At 41.6% G+C, this 22,086-nt stretch overlaps 1 protein-coding gene across 10 annotated transcripts in view; it reads right to left on the bottom strand.

The window, feature by feature from the left end:
• The window catches only part of MEGF11 (multiple EGF like domains 11), a 293,459-nt gene that overhangs the window by 42,073 nt on the left and 229,300 nt on the right, over positions 1–22,086 (bottom strand). For 9 of the 10 annotated variants that reach the window (XR_012776302.1, XR_012776303.1, XM_075506381.1 and 6 more), the window contains exons 13-16: positions 21,665–21,828; positions 21,158–21,260; positions 4,176–4,322; positions 1,405–1,539 (exon numbers count right to left, since the gene is read on the bottom strand). Coding sequence is in view for 8 of the 10 variants with exons in the window: in XM_075506381.1 (XP_075362496.1) it covers positions 1,405–1,539; positions 4,176–4,322; positions 21,158–21,260; positions 21,665–21,828 (549 nt within the window). In the remaining 2 variants the exon portion in view is untranslated. Of the gene's footprint in view, positions 1–1,404; positions 1,540–3,846; positions 3,969–4,175; positions 4,323–21,157; positions 21,261–21,664; positions 21,829–22,086 lie in introns of those variants that run through there. The other variant, XM_075506385.1, reaches the window with a different exon arrangement.

Here is a 22,086-nt window from a genome sequence, read left to right on the forward strand (position 1 = left end):
CATAAAACAGCTGCTTAGTTGTTTGCTGCTCAGAATCCTTAGCACAACCATGTCAACCTGTGCAAGTTCGGAGGTTACACAGCTCCTCGCATCCACGTGCTGCTGATGGAAGAATGTTCCCACTGCCAGAAAAGAGATGGCACAAGGAGATGAAAATTAAAAAGTGAAATCTTCGTTTCACGTTTTTCTAATGGAAAATATTAATTAGCATTTTTCTTTCTACAAAATAAAGTTACATGCTAACTCATTATGACAAACTGCAACACAAATTGATTTTAATTAGGACATGAATATTTTAAAATTAATTTGCTGGATAGATCAACATTTCAAAGTAAAACCAGAAGTGCTGAACATCTGAGCAAAAAATAAAATAGTTTTCTTAAGAGGATAATTAGCCCTGCTTACGCTTTGAAATCTGGCTAACTTTTCACATAAAATGGACAAATTCACTGAAATATGTTCATTTTAATAAATTAATTGGTATAATGTTTAGTTGACTATCCAGCACAGGAAAAAGAAAACATGGTTATACTTAATCTATGTTTAATGATATTGCATAAGTGCTGTCTGCAATTTCTAACTTACTGAAAAGCAGGTCATTAAAAAGTGTCAGTTCAATTTTTACAGGGATGGTGACTTCACAAGGGCAGTAGCCATTATGAATAATCTCTTTTAAATCTGTCTGTAGAAAATACCCCCAGTAGTATGCAAGAACTGAGACTCTGCAGAATACCGTAACGATTTTGCGGGCTTTTTTAGGATAAAACCGAAAATGAAACCTGTGGTTAAAAGTGGACTAACTTTCAAAGGTACAGAAAGGTGACGGACATTAGGGGGAGGTGAAGCTACTCTTCACCTGTGAAAATTAACTCACTTTCCCTCATTTGCCTCACTGCAAATTTTGATGTCTCCTGCACTGGTGTTTGGGTGCGCATGATTTTAGCTATTCCCAGTCAGGTCCTCGACAGTGTAAATAAGGTTCCATGCATTAACTGGGTGTTTGGGCTTGCGTACCTGAGCTGGCCTTTACCTTAACTAATATCTACACCTCCTGCTGAAAAAGAGTGCCTGAAGGTGCATCAACTTTTAGGATATGATAGACGTAGCAGAAAGGAAAATGAAAACATTGGATGGCTGATATATTTACAGCAGGTGTCTCATTCCATATTCATTTCAATACAGAGCAGCAGACCTGTTTTATTTATGAGAGCAGGAGCACGTCATATTTACAAAAGGGTGACTAAGTACCTATTTGCATTTTCTCTCTGAAGTAAAGAATTTCTTGTGATCTAAATGGCTGAAACAAGGAAAAAAGGCAGGAACCTTGTGACCAGTCTTGCTGCAAAGTCACAGACTCAAGAACTTAGGAAAGGAGGTGGCATTTGGGGGTCTTGGGCTCAGTACCTTGGTTGCAGAGAGCGCCAAAGAATCCAGGCAAGCAATCGCAGTGTCCTGACACGTGGTGACAAGGCCCGCTGCTGTGCACACACGGAGGGCATGGCTGACTGCAGTGGTGTCCATAAAATCCAGGGGGACAAACTGAAGACAAAACAAAACAAGCCACCACAGGTTTTCAGAAGATTTCTCACTGCTGAGAGCTTGAGAATTCTCTCTCTGTCTTAATCCCAAACCAATATTTCGTAATTTATAAAAACACAGTTTTGTGAACAGCTGAAATTATGCAGCCTGTTGGATTCCATGTCTAATAAAGCGCAAGCTCTGAGTAAAACTGCTCCTGTGGTTCAAACATTCACACCATCCTACCTCATGTAAGTCCTTGGCTATTCAATAATACATTGGAGCTCTCTCAGCAGCCTCTCTCTCTCTCGACACTAATTTGAGTCTCTCTAGCCTGCTCCAGCTAAACTCTTTCACAAAACATGGGAGTTTAAGATGTTCAAGACCTCATAGCCCACTGGCAGATATGGTTAAAAACACATATTCCAAAGCTTTTAAGATAGGTAGGAAGAGAAACACTCACACACATGCTATTTCCTTTGGAAAGTAAATTAAGAAATCAGAGAAGGTGTATTAGGAAACTCTCAATATTTTACATCTAAACAACTATGTCAAAAGCTGATTTCTAAACATATTAGGTGCAATACCTGTGTTCAATCTGGACAGTCAGTTTATACATGCCATTGCAGGAGCAGCATCCATCAATGATGAACAGAATCTAAAAATGGTAATTACGGTAACAGCATACAAAATCACCTAATCTGCATCAGTAATCACACCGGATAGCTGAGTAAATTTGTCATGAACAGTGTGCTTAATTTGCTTAAAACCTGGATTGAAATTATTATAGAATTTGTGCATAAGGTATAGTGCCAAGATTATGGCTCAGTATCTCTTATAAATGCGTACTGTCGCTTCTAAGCACATGTGGAATGAAAAACTATCCACTGTCCAAGCATTCACTGCGATAGATAAGACAAAGAAATGTTAAATTGCAGTAAGTAACTGTAAAAATGACTTTATATGTTTTTATTTTTACTCCTGTGATTCTCTGTTATATAGTCCTGGCTCAGTGGTTACTATATCATGTCTGTTCTATTTTTTCACTGAATGAGAATTTTTCTCTTGGTCGGTATGTTCACAGAGGGTGTCAGGTTCTTACACTACTGCAGATTTCCAGCTGGAACTTAGCTGACAGGTTTGTTGATGATGCACTAGCTTTAAAACAACCTGGATCATTCCTGGAGACATTTCTGCAGGCCTAAGAGCCGTAAACTATCCCGGTGTCTCATGTAATCCTGATTACACAGAACAAGCTGGCTGAGTATCATCTTCAGTACTGCCCTTTACAGGCTAAATTCTGTTTCTAAATGAATTTCCAAGAGAAAAATGGGAATGATTCTGAGAACAAACTTAGCAGGCTAAAGCCACCTTCCCCTACAGAGGTGTCCTCTTCACAAGGTAGTCTTGAGCCTGAATCTCGCAGAAGAAGTGGGAGCAAGCGGAATTCCCTGGCTGTACGTTCAAGAGAGGCATTGCAGTGACAGGAGGCAATAGCAGAAGCATCCCCAGAACCCCTCTGCTGTCACCCCAGTGGGGAGGAAAATTTCTCCCCGTTAGGTCCTCAGCAAATGTCCTCAGGGAGCAGCCTGATTACTGGAGTTGCAAGCTAGGGACATGGTTTGCCTCTTGTAGCCTACATGCCATCAGCTGATAACATTAAGCTGGTTTTTTTTAATCTCAGAAAACTCAGAAACTATTAACTTCTGGAAGTTTTGCACTCTTAGGGTTTCAAATTTGTAAAACAATTTCTTCCCCAATTCCCTGAAGCTCTGAGCACCACATTTTAGCCTTGGAGAGCGGTTTTAGAGCAATATAGATATGCTGAAGCACCTGGAAATTGGGGTTTATAATGGAAATGCTTATAGGCCATTAACTACAGCAGTGCTAGAGGTCATTGTTATAATGGCTTTAAATAAAAACTGTCACCTACAAATTATTTTTAGAGATGAGTGTGTTCTAGTGTCACGTGTAACTGGTGAAATCAAAGGGGATATATGAACTGGGCATGCAGAATGTCTTACAGGAAGAACAAGACCTGCTGCAGAAAAGAAAGAAAAATCCGTTTCTTGTTTACACAGGAAGAAGGTTGCGTGTAGTTTGGATCAGTGAATAAGGGTCCCCAAGGGGCAAATGCAGCTTCCCAGATAAAGCAAATGAGAAGATTTTTGTCCCCTTGGCACATTTTAATATGTAGCAGCAGAGCATCAGACAGGAGCTATTTCAGGCTGCTGTGTTTCTTTTTCTGGCATATAAGAAAACATTGTCTTGTTATTTTGATAGCCAACACTCATCCACTTGTCATTATGTGTCGGGTCGTAGCTGACTGTTTAATAGGTGTCCTAGAGTTTACCACCACCTAACTGTATATCTATTTTTGCCTAGATTCTGCCAAGTTTGGTGTGTAAAGGTGTTGCTCCTTCGTTCAGGTCCCCTGTGACCTCCAGGTGCTGTGGAAGGCCAGAAGAAACACAAGGCACAACTCAATGCAGGAGAGTCTTGAATTCTTGACCAAGAAGCAGTTTTTAAGCTAGCTTTTGCCCTTAGGACGTCATGAGCTAAAGCAGCTCAGAAACCTGTGGCTCTGTCTGTCTGGTGTCATAAATGAGCATTTCTACCTGCTTTGCTTCTGCCACCACATCTATGGAAAACCTTACTTCTCTGGCACAAGGGTCCTCTGTATCCTGGTGCACAGTCACAGGTGCCATCCTCTGGGGAGCAGGATCCCCCGTTCTCACAGTTACAGGAGATGGAGCAGTTTGGTCCCCAGCGGCCCTGGGTACATATATTGTCGCAGTGGATGCCTAAAGACATAAAGGCACACGTTAGGTTTCACACAGCTTTCTCTGCTCATTGATCAAAGAAACGTTTGGCTGGACCGATTACCTCACAGTACATCACAGAGCAAACAAGGGAGCCTGGAAAGGACATAGCTATCCTTTTATCTGCTTAATAAAGTGAAAATTAATAAAATGCCATAGAGGTGAATTCTGCAGGTGTTAGTGGGCTCCTGTTCAGTCCTTAGCACCATTAAAGAAACTCTGCACGTCATCTGAGAGATGAAGGTCAGGAATTGCTTTAAAGTCACTAAATATCTCAAATAACTTGTCTGGAAATATGCAGTTGATTGAAGCCTAATTACTTAACTGTTGTGAATTGGAAGACCGAAAAAAGAAAAATCAGGGTTCTGCAAAGACATGTCCAGTATTTGGATTCTTGAACATATGTAAATTCAGTTCTATGTTGTGTATTGTTGTCTTCCTGGCTTAAAGCGCTGGGCTCTGGGTTATTCTGCACATACCCCACATCCACCCAGAGCTCTCCGAGTTCTGTGTTAATGAACCGAGTTCTGATCTAGCAAGCGGCCATATGTGGCACAGGCTGATCATTTGCATGTTAAATGGAGACTGAGACCTGCCAATCCAGCTCTCAGTGATTCCCAGGATTGTTGTTTGATATTTATGATTATGAAAAGCAAAGCTTGGAAACACTGAAAGAAGCACACAGTCAGAAAGCTTAACATGAGGTTTCTGGCATTGTTTCAACTGGTTTTGTTTTAACTGGTGACTTTTAAAAACAATCTTGTGCCATGGCTTGTCATATTTATATGTAATCTAAGGATTTGATTGTGCACACCATTAGTTGTCCGAGAGGCCCTTACTCCACTGGGATAAGACAGTACCAATACCTGCAATTAGCAGAGCTATTTGCATGATCAAGGGCTCCTTGGATTGAAAAAGGTTTGCAGGATCATGAACTAAGAGAGACATTAAGCACTGCCAGCTGCAGGGAGTGGCATTAGCAGTAGCACGCTGTAGATACTGGTAACAACAGAAAAAATGAATCACAGACTGGCTCGAAAATTTTCCTAACATTACCACACTGGGTGCCTTAGATCTGCGCTGCCAAGATTTGATGGTATGCACATGCCCTAGCCAGACTTTTAACATGAAGATGTTCTTTATCACCCATGCACATGTCCCCACTGCATAATGGGATAAATGCAGACAAGGGCTCTGAGAGCCCCAGCCTCAGCCAGAGGTTGGATTAGTGCATCGCTAAGGAGAAATACAATCCCAAGTAATTTCCTCCACCTCAGATAACTTCATCTGGATGCTACAGGTAATGGACTGTATTTGTGCAGCTGTGATCTGTACAGTCACCAAACTTTGAGGATTATTAAATCAGCTAAAAGTCATTATAAACACACTTACAGTGCAGTTTCAAGTTGGTTTTATAAATCTCTGAAGTTAATACAGTAAGAAATACTGCAGAGCCAAAATTTCCCTTTTCTGAAGATTAATCACACAATTATAATGTCCCTTCCTAGAAAATCTTAACCAAGTCTGGCAAAAGTACAGTTTGAAATGGGGTTTCTAGTAATACATGATCGTAGCTTTATTTATAAAGAGGCATGGTCCATGCTGTAGAGCTTAATAAAAAACACATTAAAATACAGTAAAAACATAACACAAGCTCAATGCCTTAATATCTACATAAATAAATCTGAAAAAAAGGAATGCAAAAAGAAATAAGGAACATTTGTATTAGTAAAATCAAGAAAAACAATGATTTTAATACAGTCTTCCCTACTCCCTTTGAAATCAATTACATCCTTGGATTACTTAAACAGTAAATGCTTTGTGTGTGCATTTATGTAATACATCTACAGTACTCTGTAATTAAAAAGCCATACAATAAATCATAAATAAATAAATGCATTTCATATTTATACACATATATAGGATCATTTACAGTTTTGCGAGTCTCAGCGCGAGCTCCCAGAAATGCAATTCAGACACAATTGTAGAAAAACGTGTATCTTTTCCTCCTGACTGCAGCATTAAAAATACAATTCTCTCATTGTGGATGGGCTATTTATAAACGGAGACAATTAAACAGCATTATTTCTTGTCTCTTTTGGCAAAGTTTGGGGAAGAATGACATTGACTCCTTTCTCTTGAAAGGTAGCTGAATTAGAATGCCATGGCTGTTCGTTGCAGCAGCAAAGTCCTTCCTTTAGTAATGAATAATGAGGGATGTCTTCCCGCTCCTAACGAAGGCAATGAGTCATTGTGAAGCCGATTGTTGTAACAAAATGTAAAGGGGGGAAAAGGAAACCTTCTAGAAGACACTGATACCCATTACAGCAGTTATTTATTTATAAATTTTCAGAAGACAACCGAGAAGGTGCCGCAATCAATTTTTATTACTTTATATTACTCTAAGTTAATTCTCATGGAAGACTTCATTTTTGGAGGCTCCTACACATATTGAATTGCAAATGTAAATGAGAAGTTAAAATTGCATCTGGACACGTATGTCTTATGGAATTGTGCTAAAAAAAGCACCTTAATTTTACAATTCCCTAAGCTGACAGCATATGAAGGGGGAGTCCATCCCTCCCAGCTACTTTACAATCAGAGTCAGTGAAGCAGCAAGCTTCTTTGGCATAAAACTTTAATATTTACTTAGGAACTTGCTGATGAACATTTCTGATAAGCAATTAGTTTTCAATTTTCAGAAATGTGAAAAATGCTGAAGTTGACATATCTCTGTATTCTGTCATGTTACAACCACAGATTCCTAATTTATGAACAAATTCCTTGTTTCACAAGCATGATGTAGAAATTAGAAAGACAACTATCAGAAGAAGTCCTTGGAGTTGCAGGAAGCAGTTCTGTACATAAACTCTATTGCCTAGATACCAGGAAATTATCTTACTGCCTGAGGCTGTGGTTCACAATTGCAGATACTAGTAGGAAATTACACTTCCAAGACATTCTTAAACAATGTTCTGGGGGTGAATTGTAAGTGAAATTCACATAACTTACATAAAATTATAGTTATCCACTGTACATGGGGCAAAGGACATTTGCACTCTCATGCAGTAATCCAGAGCTAAGGTAAGAGCAGAGTCCACTCTGGCTTTTAACTCAGCCTGTGAAACAGCAGCCACCTCCATGTCCCAGAGTGGATTCGGGGTACTGGATTTCTGCAAACACTGTCCGCTCTCCAGTAGGATTTCCACTGCTGTCCTTCGGCCTGCTCTGTACATGGAATTTAGCTGACAGTCCCGGGAGTGGCTTCACTCCCCCTTCCCCACACCGTCTTCCTTTGCACGCACAGTGGGTAGGAAAAACAGCACTAAGCGCCTGAATTGCTGTTATATATGCTGTGAAAAACACAATCTGGAATGAACTTAACCCTCCAGAGCAGTCATGACTGCTCTCTTTTAAGGGACAACTACATGGGAAAGCTGTTCCAGGGTCTTTCTCCTTAAGGGCCCTTCCAGAATAGTTTACTGCCAAGTGGCAAAGCAGCTGCTGCCTGGGACATCGGGAGTATCTGGTGTATCTGAAGTCCAAGCTTCCCAAGGGTGGAGCAGTCGCGTTGTGCAGGGACCTTCCAATGCAGAGCTGAAGAGGGCATCTTGATAAAGGGAAGCGGCAGGGATAGAGGTAGAGGAGGCAGCGTGTCTGGCAGGAGCACTGGCTGATGCAAACTCGTTAAGTCACATACATTGTAGGGCAATAATATATATCACATATTGTAGCCCAGTTCTGCTGCATAGTGGCTAGAGAGGTGTGCGTCTGGTGACTTGATGTGATATAAGCTTGTGTCTGGCTTACATGGAGCAGCGTAAATTTCTACCAGATGAAGCCGGTTCTTTGTATTAAAATTTACAAATTGGGCTGTGAAGGATTCAGCTAACATCCACACAACCATCATGAAAAGGAGCAAGAAAAAGAAAAAGGAAAAAAACCCCAAGCCATACAACTGGGATGCAAGGCATCTATTGAAGAGCTACTTCATATGCTGCTTCCGTTAATAATCTTCCATGGCTTCAATGAAAGTTTGTCAAAGCAATGCAGATTTAGTAGTGCCTGTAACTATATCACACTGAAGGACTTTGGAGGGTGAAATTCCTGAAAGCCAGACATAAGTAGAATTCCCTTTTTTCCCTCTCCAGCTTACTTGTGCAATTGCACTCGTGCTTGGGGATTATGTCTCTAGCTCTTAATAAAGCCTGCCATTGTTTCTCTGCCTTGTCTCTAGATAGTTGGAAACTAATACTCCAAACACAATAGAAGAGCAAAAATGGATGGAATAAATGAGAACCAGTGGCCTATTTTTGACCACTGCTATCCCCCTGACAGTAGCCTCTGCAGCAGGGCCTGCATGCTGCCCAGCATCTAATTATTTTTCAGGGACGTAGGAATTTGATAAATTATAGTATGTAGCTCCCTTCCCCCCATGTACTTTAATTTTATATCTACCAGTGTGCAACCGTAATTATTTCTCTGAATAAGATCTTCAGCTTTTTTTTTTTTTTTAATAGTCACAATCTAAAGACAGATGCAACATCAATTAGCAATGACAGGAATGATTTCAGCAGACATTTGAATCCAACACAAACATTGTGCTCTCCTCCACCTGTCTTTCAACATGACATGAAGTCATAATAATCTCTTATTTCTGGCATTTGAATAGCTTTGGAAAGAACTGCTTTTTATGCATAAATAGGCATTGGATTTATGCAGGCAATACAGTGGAGGCCTGAAGTTTGGTGAGTCACGCTTGGCTTTGATCTGGACTGCCTGGTAGCTTTTGTCTTTGGCAATACTAATTCTTTGTGGTGGTTTGCCTACCTGTTGACACAGTACATAATGGCAAAACCACAACAGTACCAATACTGCTTCAGTAGCAGAAAATAGCCTAATGATTATAGCTGCAAGGCTATTTTAGATAAGTAATTGCAGAAAGTGGGCCAACAAGCACTTGATCGTACTGAAAAGAGGTGTGGGAATGTATCACTGAATGTGATCTCTAAAATGGGCTGCTCCTTCATGCGATACCATCCCTCTGGTCTCCACCACGCAGGACTGTCCCGCCTGCAGCGATCCCTTCGGCAGCTGTAGCACATCTCCCACCAAGCCGTCAGCCCTGGAGGGGTCGCTAGGCGTGTGGTTGTCACGTCAGGGTCAGAGCCAGAGTCCACTGAGGTCACCTGGACGTCTTGCCTCCTAATTCGTACATTTATTTCTGATAATGATTTTGATAATCATATGTTCATGTTTTCTTTAACCTTATTCTCTTCTATTACTCCAGTACTCTTATTGCTGTTACACTTATGTTTTCCCTATAAATTCTATTTAAATCAGCTTTGTATTTGAGATTAGATCAGCGTGCTTTCCTAAGTAGTGAATATTTTTCTGCTTCAGTCTATAAAAGGTAAAAGAAAATTCAATAAGAACATAAGAAAGAACTGTCCGATTAGCTCTGGATCAGCTGTTCAGAACGTGTTATGACAGCATACGAACAAGAGTTCATAAAGAATACTCGATGCTTTTCTATCACTTTTTGCATCTTCACATTTATTCCTACCTGAGGCAAACCCCGAAGTATTTGACTCAGATCCAGTCAGAAACACCACAGCACAATTCATGACAGCTCAGCATTTAAGGATGCTGAAGAACAAGAAAATCTTCTTGAGGAGGGCAGCAGATAGAAGAAAACATAAAGGGATCTCTCATAAAATTAAATGGAAACATCAAGAATTGATGGCTGCTCATCCAGTCTGCAAATAAGCTATTTTTGTTTTTATATAGTGAAACTATTCAACAGAGATAACAGCAGCCACATTCACATTATCTATGAACTTTTGTGGTGTTCTCAAAATGCTTTTCTAACTGTGAATTTTTTTTCAAATTGCTGTAGTGGAGCCCTTACTCACCTTGCTAAGCATTGTTCACTGGTGGGCTTCAGAGGGGCAACTCAGAGGGGGAAGAACATCTTCGGTCACAGGCTGGCCAAGACTGTGAAGAGGGCTTTAAACTAAAGTTGCCAGGGAAGGGGAACCTCAATCCATCGCACTCCTACCAGTTGGATGCCAGTGCCAGCAATAGGTGCCCAGAGCCTGGAGAAGGATCACAGCTCAGCAGGAGAGCACCTGAAGAGCAGCACAAAGGAATTCCAGCCACTCCAGCCAGTACGTCAGCTCCATCGGGGGCCCAGCCTAAATGCCTCTATGCAAACACACGTAGCAGGGGGAATAAACAAGAGGAGTTGGAGACAGTGCGCACGCCTGCAGGGCTATGATCTTATCGGCATCATGGAGATGGTGGGATGGCTCCTGTGACTGGAGTGTTGGAATGGAAGGATACAGGCTCTTTAGGAAGGACGGGCAGGGGGGACAAGGAGGGGGTGTTGCCCTCTATGTCAATGACCAGCTGGAGTGCGTGGAGCTCCACCGGGGATGGGTGAGAAGCTGACCGAGAGCTCATGGGTCAGGATTAAAGGGAGGGCAGGGACAGGTGACATTATAGTGGGGGTCTGCTGCAGGCCACCCGACCAGGAAGACCGAGTGGATGAGGCCCTCTATAGACAGATACGAGCAGCCTCACGTTCACAAGCCCTGGTCCTCATGGGGGACTTCAACCGCCCCGATATCTGTTGGAGGGACAACACAGCAGGGCATAAGCAATCCAGGAGGTTCCTGGAATGTGTTGATGATAACTTCCTTCTCCAAGTGATAGACGAGCCAACAAGGAGAGGTGCTATGCCAGAACTTGTTCTCACCAACAAGGAGGGGCTGGTGGGGAATGTGAAGCTCAAGGGCAGCCTTGGCTGCAGTGACCATGAAATGGTGGAGTTCAAGATCCTTAAGGCAGCGAGGAGGGCGCACAGCAAGCTCACTACCCTGGACTTCGGGAGAGCACACTTTGGCCTCGTCAGGGATCTGCTTGGTAGAGTACCACGGGATAAAGCCCTGGAGGGAAGAGGGGCCCAAGAAAGCTGGTTAATATTCAAGGATTACCTCCTCCAAGCTCAGGAGCAATGCATCCCAACAAAGAGGAAGTCAGGCAAAAATGCCAGGAGGCCTGCATGGATCAACAAGGAGCTCCTGGACAAACTCAAATACAAAAAGGAAGCCTACAGAGGGTGGAAGCAAGGACAGGTAGCCTGGGAGGAATACAGAGAAATTGTCTGAGCAGTCAGGTATCAGGTTAGGAAAGCTAAAGCCCTGAGAGAATTAAATATGGCCAGGGGTGTCAAGGGCAACAGGAAAAGCTTCTATAGGTACGTCGGTGATAAAAGGAAGGCTAGGGAAAATGTGGGCACTCTCCAGAAGGAAACAGGAGACCCGGTTACCTGGGATATGGAGAAGGCTGAGGTACTCAATGACTTTTTTGCCTCAGCCTTCACCGGCAAGTGCTCAAGCCACACCACACAAGTCACAGGACTCCTGTGTATAACAGCCCATCAGTCTAAATGAAAGCTCCATGATCTGGCCCTAAATAATGAAGAATAAGCCTTTCCCTGCAGCCAGTGAAAAATTCTAAATTGTCTCTTCTTTCATCATTGCAAAGGCAGGGACTGGGAGAATGAAGAACCGCACACTGTAGGAGATCAGGTTCAAGACTATCTAAGGAACCTGAAGGTGCACAAGTCCATGGGACCTGATGAGATGCATCCATTGGTCCTGAGGGAACTGGTGGATGAAGTTGCTAAGCCACTATCCATCATATTTGAGAAGTCGTGGCAGTGTGGTGAAGTTCCCACTGACTGGAAAAGGGGAAACATAACCCCCATTTTTAAAAAGGGAAAAAAGGAAGACCTGGGGAACTACAGGCCAGTCAGTCTCACCTCTGTGCCTGGCAAGATCATGGAGCAGATCCTTCTGGAAACTATGCTAAGGCACATGGAAAATAATGAGGTGATTGATGACAGCCAACATTGCTGCACTAAGGGCAAATCGTACCTGACAAATTTTGACCTTCTATTACATGGTTACAGCGTTGGTGGATAAGGGAAGAGCAACTGATGTCATCTACCTGGACTTGTGCAAAGCATTTGACACTGTCCCTCATGACATCCTTGTCTCTAAATTGGAGAGACATGGATTTGATGGATGGGCCACTCGGTGGATAAGAAATTGACTGGATGGTTGTACTCAAAGACTTGTGGTCAACAGCTTGATGTCCAAGTGGACACCAGTGATGAGTGGCGTTCCTCAGAGGTCGGTATTGCAACTGGCGCTGTTTAACATCTTTGTTGGCAACATGGACAGTGGGATTGAGTGCACCCTCAGCAAGTTTGCTGACAACACCAAGCTGTGTGGTGCGGTCGACACACTGGAAGGGATGCCATCCAGAAGGACCTTGACAGGCTTGAGAGGTCAGCCTGTGCAAACCTCATGAAGTTCAACAAGGCCATGTGCAAGGTGCTGCACATGGGTCAGGGCAATCCCAAGCACAAATACAGGCCGGGTGGAGAATGGATTGAGAGCAGCCCTGAGAAGGACTTGGGGGTGTTTGTTGATAAGAAGCTCAACATGACCCAGTAATGTGCACCTGCAGCCCAGAAAGCCAACCGTATCCTGGGCTGCATCAAAAGAAGTGTGACCAGCAGGTCGAGGGAGGTGATTCTCCCCCTCTACTCTGCTCTCATGAGACCCCACCTGTAGTACTGTGTTCAGCTCAGGGGCCCACAACATAAGAAGGACATGGAGCTGTTGGAGCGAGTCCAGAGGAGGGCCACGGAGACAATCAGAGGGCTGGAGCACCTCTCCTATTAAGACAGGCTGAGACAGTTGGGGTTGTTCAGCCTGGAGAAGAGAAGGCTCCAGGGAGACCTTATAGCAGCCTGCCAGTGCATGGAGGGGGCCTACAGGAAAGATGGGGAGGAACTTTTTACAAGGGTGTGTAGTGATAGGACAAGGGGTAACGGCTTTAAACTGAAAGAGGCTAGATTAGATATAAAGAAGAAATTCTTCACTATGAGGGTGGTGAGGCACTGGAACAGGTTGTGCAGAGAAGTTGTGGATGCCCCATCCCTGGCAGTGTTCAAGGCCAGGTTGGATGAGGGTTTGAGCAACCTGGTCTAGTGGAACCCATGGCAGGGGTGCTGGAACTAGATGATCTTTAAGGTCCCTTTCAGCCCAAACCATTCTATGAGATTCTATGATGACTCCCGTGTGTAACAGCCCATCGGTCTAAATGAAAGCTCCATGATCTGGCCCTAAATAATGAAGAATAAGCCTTTCCATGCAGCCAGTGAAAAATTCTAAATTGTCTCTTCTCTCATCATTGCATGGGCGATTTATGCACCCATTAATGTAAGTGTTTTTCTGAAAGTAATATACTTACAGCCTAATGCACCTCTGTGGAGCACTAATGGTACCCCTATTTTTAATTATCTAGAGAAAACTCCAGATATGAATCATCCAACTCAGGCTATTTATGCAATAAAAGCTTTTGAGGCAAGAGACCTACCTCACAAGAAATTAAGTCAAAATGTTTTCTAAAATTAAGGATCATCTGGTTCCCTTTGCTACAGGATATTCTCCAGGGTGCACTATTGCAGGAAGAAAAGTTGCCACTAGCAGAAAGGGCAGATCTTGAAGAAAACAGTACTAAAAGGAGTCAAGTCCTATGCAGTACTACTTCACCTTTAGGACGCTTCCTTCCTACTACTTGTCAAACTCTGGACATGGTTTCAGGACAGGAAGGAAGAGAAACCTGGGAAAGAACCAAGCAGACCATCAGCAGGTAAGGGAGGAACTTGTAAGTGGGAAAAAATGTATTGCTTTCCTGACTTTTAAACGTTCAAGCCCCCAAGCTAAGCCATGAGCTAAGATCGCAGATTAGCAAGAGCTGTTGTATAACGGAATGTGTGCAAGCCTTTCGTGTTTAATAAAGTTGACTGAAATTCAACCTTTTCGCCTTTGTGTAGAATGGGAAGAAAGATGTTTACAACATCTGTCACTGCAAACACTTCACCAATAACATATATATACAACATTTTAGCTTGCTGGCTGTTTATTGAATGATCTTTCCTTTTTCTTCTTTCACACACAGCATGCCAGCATCCAGTATTTAGTCTGCTGAAATGTTCACAAATAATTTTTCACCGCTTCTCACCCACATTTATTTATAGGTGAACGTATTGTACACACAGCCAAGCTTATATATAGAATGCCTCCATATTAAAATGGAAAATGGTTGAATAACTTTACATCACGTTTCATTTTTTTAGAACCCATTAAGTTAGCATAATCCAGGATGCCATCCAAGCTATATCTTTTCACATAAATTTAAAAGCTGTCCTTTAATAAGTGAAAATAAACCCAAAAATAAATACAAAGATAAATGAACTTGTATCTCTTCTGTGTTTATAAGACTAATACTGCAATCATTTGCATGCATGCTTAAGTTTAGCAGTAGGCTTACTGCAGATTCTAATTATAGTTTAAGGGTCTGATCCAATTCCCACTGAATGAATAGCAAAAATCCAATTGATTTCATGAAAGGTGAAATATATACTAAATCTGGTGCAGGACAAACACAACTAAACCTCACTTAGATGAGAATCTGGAGCCCCCTAGATATCTGCCAAGGAATGCACAGACATAATTAATGTCAGGACATCAATGAAGTCTTTGATATAACTTCATAATTCATATTTTTTAAAATTAGCCCTATATCAGCAGGAACCATACTTAAAGGTTCCTGTCAAAGAGAGAATTTTTAAGCACAGCCTGACATTAAAATCTTATCAACTCACTTGAAATTAAGTCAATGAAAAATTAAAGCTAATTTCTAATAAGCTTATGTTACATTCATAGACTAAAGGGCACTTGTCAAATCCAGAGAGTAAGCATACCTTTTCATACGGAAAAGATTTTCACATTTGAAAGGCAGAGGCCAGAAGAGAGGCTAAAATGCACCATTTTAGGCTGACTCCAAAAATGTCTAGTTTTTCTGTCTGTTTAAAGCTAATGGAAGGATACAGAATAATCACAGAAATAAATTATTAAGTTAAAAATCTGGGATAAGACTGCCAAAAGTGATAAGTGCAAAATATGGTTTAGATAATGGGATTAGACACCTAGAAAATGCATGTTTAATACGAACTTACTATCGCTCCATTCTGATATTTTAGGCTTTGTATTAGAAACCACAAGAGTACGAAACAGTCTGATTTTAAAAAAAAGCCAACCCACAACATTATGAATTCTAAAATACTGTGGATCTCTTCAGCTAAAAACCTGTAGGTGCATAAAACAAGTCCTAGATTTTTTCTGGTTTTAAAGATGCGTGGAAAAGTCAGCTACCAATTATAGCAGTATGATCTTGGATTTGATCTATTAATGACAATAGAATTATTTTGGCTTCAACCTAGTACAGCTGAGGATAGGATCTGGCCCTAAGATTACAAACTGGATACTGCTGTAATGGAAGAAAAGTCATATTAATAGAAACAAAATGCTTTTTATGGGAAGCTAAATGGAAAGTTGTTTTTTTTTTCTTAGAAGTTATACCACCTTTTTGCAAAGAACTCAGAAAAAGTTAAAAATACCTTAGAGCTCACCGTCAAAGTGGTCGCTGTTTCTTTAAAATTCAAAAAGGCCTTCCCTTGAGTAACAGGCTTATCAGTTTTACTGAATTAATGTGTCCACAGGAGGGAAGAAACATGTTTCTGTGTCTGAGTGACAGTGCAGATGTCACTCGCAGCCTGCAAACTCTCACAAATGCGAAGTCTCATTCCTCAAAGCTCACCTTATGTGTGACCAGCCGACGTTTCCTGACCCCGTTAACTCGCTTATACAATCACACGTGGAAATCCCTACAACGCAAGACTACCACAACTACTGCACAATATTTCTGGACATGATCAGAGACAATTAGGGTTTATGTTGCTGGCAACATATGAAAGTTATTGAGGTTGTAAAGAACAGTGGAATATGTATTTTGATTTCCTGTATATAATGGTAAAGAGGGAGGCTGCTCTTACGAGACATGAATGAAGCCTGGAGGTGAAAAGTACCAACGCAGTAACAAGATGTTTCTTCCTTGCCAGCATAGATAATTTTCATACCTGTATTTGCCATCCTGATTAATTAAGGAAAATCTATGAGGGGTTCTTTTATAATTAACTATGGGATGCACACTTCTATATTTTCCATCTTACATCTACAGTACCATCCTATTTTCCCCATGCATTTTTTGGATGTTAAAATCTACTGAATAAACTTTGGCTTTGGATATTCAGAAAAGCTACTGAGTAAACTAGTTCAGTGGATAGTTGAGATAGCATCACGACTGCAGTGTTCTATAAAAACCAGAGTGCAAAAAAAAGACAGAACCAAGATTCGGATAAGACAGCATTTCAGATTAAAGGAATTCAGATAAACAGGATTTTAAGTGACCTTAACGTTTACAGGAATGGAATAGATCCCCCTGCAGATCGCTTCCTATTTAATCCCACTGTAATATCTGAAAGGTTAACAAAAAGCACACTACCACAATTAACTTGAAGCACATTGACTCGTTGCAGGGAGGAAATGAGCTTGCTGTGAATATCAGCCAGGCCTGTGGCTTTCCTTTCAGTAATCTGTTTGCAAGCGGGATGTCTGACTGTGAAAATGGATGGACTCGGGTCTTAGAGACAGGATGAGCAATGGCTGCGTCTGGCGTCCCAGAGAGTCCTGCTAACCTGGCTCAGGCCAAGCACAAAGGGAGCACCTCCAGAAATTTGAGGACAGGCCAGCAGCTATGACCAATTTAATTACTGAGGGTTGTACTTGAGTGAACCAATGAAAGGCTATGTAGTAATAACCAGTTGGTATCTGTGAGGAAGCCATTTCTGGTACGAAACATGCTGCCAGCAGCCACCTTGAGGAGAGAGGACCAAGCTGATGGGGTTTGCAGTTCAGCTTGCAAAACCCATATGGCTTAGCTAGAGCTGTAATTTCCAGAGCCATGCAGCATTACACCTAACAGAGGAACGGTGCCGCCCCATGTTCTCCCTAGCTTCTGACCTGCCCAGCAAGGCTACCAGGGCAGCCGGTCCTTTTCTGTCCAGTTTCAGGTTATTTATTAAGAGGAGCTTAATTGAAATTTATGACCTTATCACTGTCACTGAGCATCCAGGGGAGGAGGTTGCATCTGGGCAAGATGGGACTGATGCCTGCTCCTCTAGAACCTGTTTGCTTGAGAAGGACTTCCAGGAAATGCTCCACCACGCAGCGTTTCTGTGCTTGATTCTCTCTGTGGATTCAGTGTGTGCAAGATCCCTAATTAACCAAATGCAATTAGCACCAAAGCACTCAATTTTCAAGCATTTTCATTTTAACCTGAATGTACACAAAATAACACCTCTTGCACAAATGACTAGTATGTTGGGAGCTTTAAGGTATCTGTGTGCACACATACACACAGACATAGAGCTGCAAGCACAGAAGCGATATGTATCTAAAACAAGAGAGACCCTTCTTAATCCTTAGAAAACAAGAGAGACCCTTCTTAATCCTTAGAAAACCATCAGTCTAATCAGTCAAGACTTGATCCTGCTGGGGGCTACACTTTTCCTTTTTAACCTAGCAATAGATATGAACATGTCTTCTTTTGATTTCAAGGGTACTATTTATATATGTGAGGTTATGTGTATGCAGTACTGGGGCACGCTGGAGAACTCCATTCAGTGCAAGGCTGAACCCTTGTTATAGTTTCTGACATTGCCTTCATGTGGAGGAAAATTCAGCTCTGTGTTGTGTCAGCAGGTCACAGATCTGATTTTGGCCCACATTTGAGTGAAGTTTCACTTCACTTGTACCACGAGAGCCTTTTGCCAATGTGGTTTTGGTCTTTTAAGCATAAATGTTACGCTTGCCATGCTAGCTACAAAGCCATTTGTGATACAACGTGCCTGTGTACCTGGTTGGGTAATTTGCAGCAAATAATGACAGGGTGCAATCATCTTTAGATCTGATCTGTTTCTCAGGGTCTAACTTCTGCCTTTGGCTGCACACATGCAATTCCCCACTGAACTTAATGGAAACTGTGTGTACATGTCTCTAAGCAGCTTGTTGCCAGTGTGCTTATTTATGCATACAGCTGGTTTGCACAGCTTTGTGATCTCCTGGCTGATACGTGGGAATCTCTTCATCATCTTCCCCTCTGCCAGGTACACTCAGCTCCTGAAAATTACCTTCCCCCAGCTGGTACACATGGAAGGGCATTGTCCTGAAGAATAGTCTTGATGGGTGGCAGTCATAACATAGTAAAAGGATGGTAGGCTGCCATTAACTTCCATTGTATGCTACTCTTTACCTGCCTTTTTTCTTCTTTTCCCAGTCTTCCACCATGCTCCTACCATCTATCAGTCTCTGAAGGTTTATATCAGTAACATCTTGAAAACCACTTTAAAGAAAATGGGTTCAATCTTCCCCTTGATCTTTACATAGAACACTGACATCAAGAGGGAGTCCCACGTGTGGGATGAACATACAGAATATGCTGTTTCAGATGAAGTTTTGTGGCTATTAGGATCAGAAAGCCACGTGAATTCTCTGTCTGGTGTGAGTGGGCAGGAAAACCTTCAGATGTTCCATGATCCTGAACTTTTCTGATCTTTTTCAGGCCATGCTTAATTAGTACCAGATTCAGAAAGCAAAAATTTAAGCCTGAATTATTTATCACATCATATTTATAAAATGCACTGCAATACACATCATGGCCCAGTTCACAACAACTACAGATAAGATTAATCTTTCACCGATGGCATACTTCTTAATATGAAAATATAATTATCTAGCTGAAGAGTTTCTTAAATTACATACTTTCAAACTAGTATGAGCAGAATTTATCCTTGTGTCTGGTGCTAAGCCAAGTGGAAAAAACATTGGAAACAGAATTGACAAAACACATGTTGGCTCTGTCTGTCTATCAACATTTCCAGTACACACCTTACATGGCCCTGTCAACATCTCACCTCCAACCTGGTCTCAAATACTAAAGTAATATTTTCCTCCCTGAAATGTGATCCTGAAGAAAGGAGTTCCGGAACTGCAGGGACACATTGAAGGAAAAAGTGCTTAGCTTGCAGTAAATCCCCTGCAAGTTAATACACATTTATCTTGCCCAACATGGAAATTAAAAAAAGAAGGATATCACAGCAATTATTCTTACCTTTACTTGGGGTAATTTGTATCTGCACTTGATGTACATTTGCAGATGTGCATGGGAGTAAGTACAGGGTATTTGTTGCAAATGCCTTTGAGAAAAAGCCACACCTTTAGTCTGCATTGTCTGCAAAGTACATTTTCTGCAGTTTCCTCCGGAATGCTACATCCAGAAAGATGTGTAATAAACTTTTAGAGTAAGTGTGTATAAATATATGTCTTTAATGTAGTGTACTTTTAAAAAGCATTTTCTCCCTTGCAGAAACTCACAATGACTACAGGAAAGCCTACCAACTGTTTCTCTGATGATCATCAATAATGCACAGTAGAGTTTTAAAGCCTGATAGAAGAATATATTGATGGTAAAGAGCCTCAAAGAAAGATGAATGCAGTCCAGTGAGTGAAGAATGCAAGCTGGAGCAGGAAGTATTAGTGAGCTTATAAAATGCATTTTCATGTGGGAAAAAAACCCTTTTCAGGGATGCATGCCCAGTATCTTTGAAAAGTAGCTTTGTTGTAAGTAGCATGTAGAACTTCCTATTTTTCCATTTTATTTAATTCTTAAAAGCTTTTTTTCATTGTATGTTCTAGGTATAATTTCATTGCTTTTGCTTCATGCTTCTAGGAGCTGAGCTGCTGTGGTGATGTTCTCTCCATTAGAAACAGAAGGCATGCCTTGGTTTAAAGCATAAATGAAGGGGTAAGGTGACAGTATCCCAGATGTTGGCTGCCTGATCAGCCTGCCTTGCTCCCTACATTCTTCCAACTTGTACTTGTTTGAAAAACAATTAAATTTTCCAAATGAATTGCTGTTAATACAAGTGCATTTTGATTGTCAGTGCCACTGGTGGTTCTGCAGTTATGGGCAAGAATATAAGTTTATTTCCCTCCAGGGCTTCTACAGAGAGCTGAGGGAGATTAACCAGTATTTTAGGCAGCTAAGTGTGAAATACCGGTTGGGTCAATAACTTGCGCCCTGCTGCTGTTATGCTAGCTGTCAAAAGCTGGCAAAGAGACATATCAGTACGGAGTCAAACGGAGGTCTGATTGTACTGAGATCTCCAGCCTGGACTCTCCAACTTCACTGAATATTCCTCTCTGCCTCTGTGTAATAACAAGAACTCTTTGTCAAACCAGCATCAATCTGCTCTCCGTAACTACCCTTCTGTGTGATAAGAAGCATGGGAAAATGGCAAAAGCATAAAGACAACGTTTTGTGACAAAACTGGGTTTTGTATGATGGAGCAGCCGTAATGACTCTTAGCACTCAGAAAACACCTATCTGCATCCCCAGGTATGATGGTCCTAGGATTCACCATACCTCAACTGCACCCCCATGGAAAGGGCCATTCAAGGAGAAAAACTCTGCAGGATTTCCAGATGATCTGCATCCCTCCTGAGGATTCTTTTTACAGAAGGCTAACATCTGGCTCCAGGTTTGGAGCCATCGTCAACTAATCTGAATACAAATTTAATGAATGCCAAATCATGAGTGATTTAAATATGGGTAAGTTCATCTGATCTTGTCTCAATCTATTATTTAAAAGTTTGCAGTCACAAGTCCAGTGCTATAACTGATGCAATAGCAAAGCAAAACAACCCACCAAAAACCCAAACAACCCCCAAAACAACAAAAATCTCAAGGTTTACAAAGAAAATTGCTAATTGTACCTGTCCAGCCCGCAAGACAGCAGCAGTAACCAGTGACAGGATCGCACCCATCTGCATGGCTACAGTCACAACGTTCGCTGCAATTAAGACCGTATGTTCCATCCTTCCAAAAATATAAATAAAAAAGTCTCTCAGTAATCAGTTTTTTGCGCTAAAATGTGCAAAATCATCTATCATGTCCCTCTTAATGCTGAGTTGCATTTTTTAAATTAACATACAGAGAAGATAGAAACAACTCAGTGCCTAACATTTCTATATAGAACCAAATGAGGAATCACTTTAAAAAATGATGTTCAAGAAAATGCAGATAACACGGCAATAGCTCTGATAAAATATAATGCAAAGTATAATACATCTACTTGACTGCTAGAACCCCAATCTGTTATTTACACATTATTTCCTTCAGATATCCATAGGCAAAACGAGATACTGACCTACTGTACATTTAGAAGAGCTATGCGGACTATGGCTTTAAAGGGGATGCAAGACCATCCCGATTGCACTTACAGGACATGGCTGGTCACAGTACTCCCCTTGCCATCCAGGTGAGCAGAGACAAAAGCCATCAGTGGGCCTGCAGGCTGCTCCGTTTGTGCAGTAACATGTCTGGTTACAGTTAAGACCCCAACTTCCACTTGAACATGGAATAGAGCAATCCACTCCTTGCCACCCTAAAGAAACATATGAGAGAAACAGCATTTGGGATGTTTTCATGAAAAAAGCAAGGTAGAGACAGCAAGAAAGGCAGCTTGCAAACTGCAGCTCTTTGATTCTAGGACCAGTTTCCTCCTGATCTTGGTGTAACTTAAGACTATCTTGGAGCCAAAGACTGACCCTCTAATTATGGCCTCCCAACTTCATCTACCAGCATCTATACGTACAGAAGGGCGATATAGGTATCACTGTGTTGGCTGTTCACCAGATTAAGC

This window comes from Mycteria americana, chromosome 6 (genome assembly GCF_035582795.1).
Source record: "Mycteria americana isolate JAX WOST 10 ecotype Jacksonville Zoo and Gardens chromosome 6, USCA_MyAme_1.0, whole genome shotgun sequence".
Lineage (NCBI taxonomy): Eukaryota > Metazoa > Chordata > Aves > Ciconiiformes > Ciconiidae > Mycteria > Mycteria americana.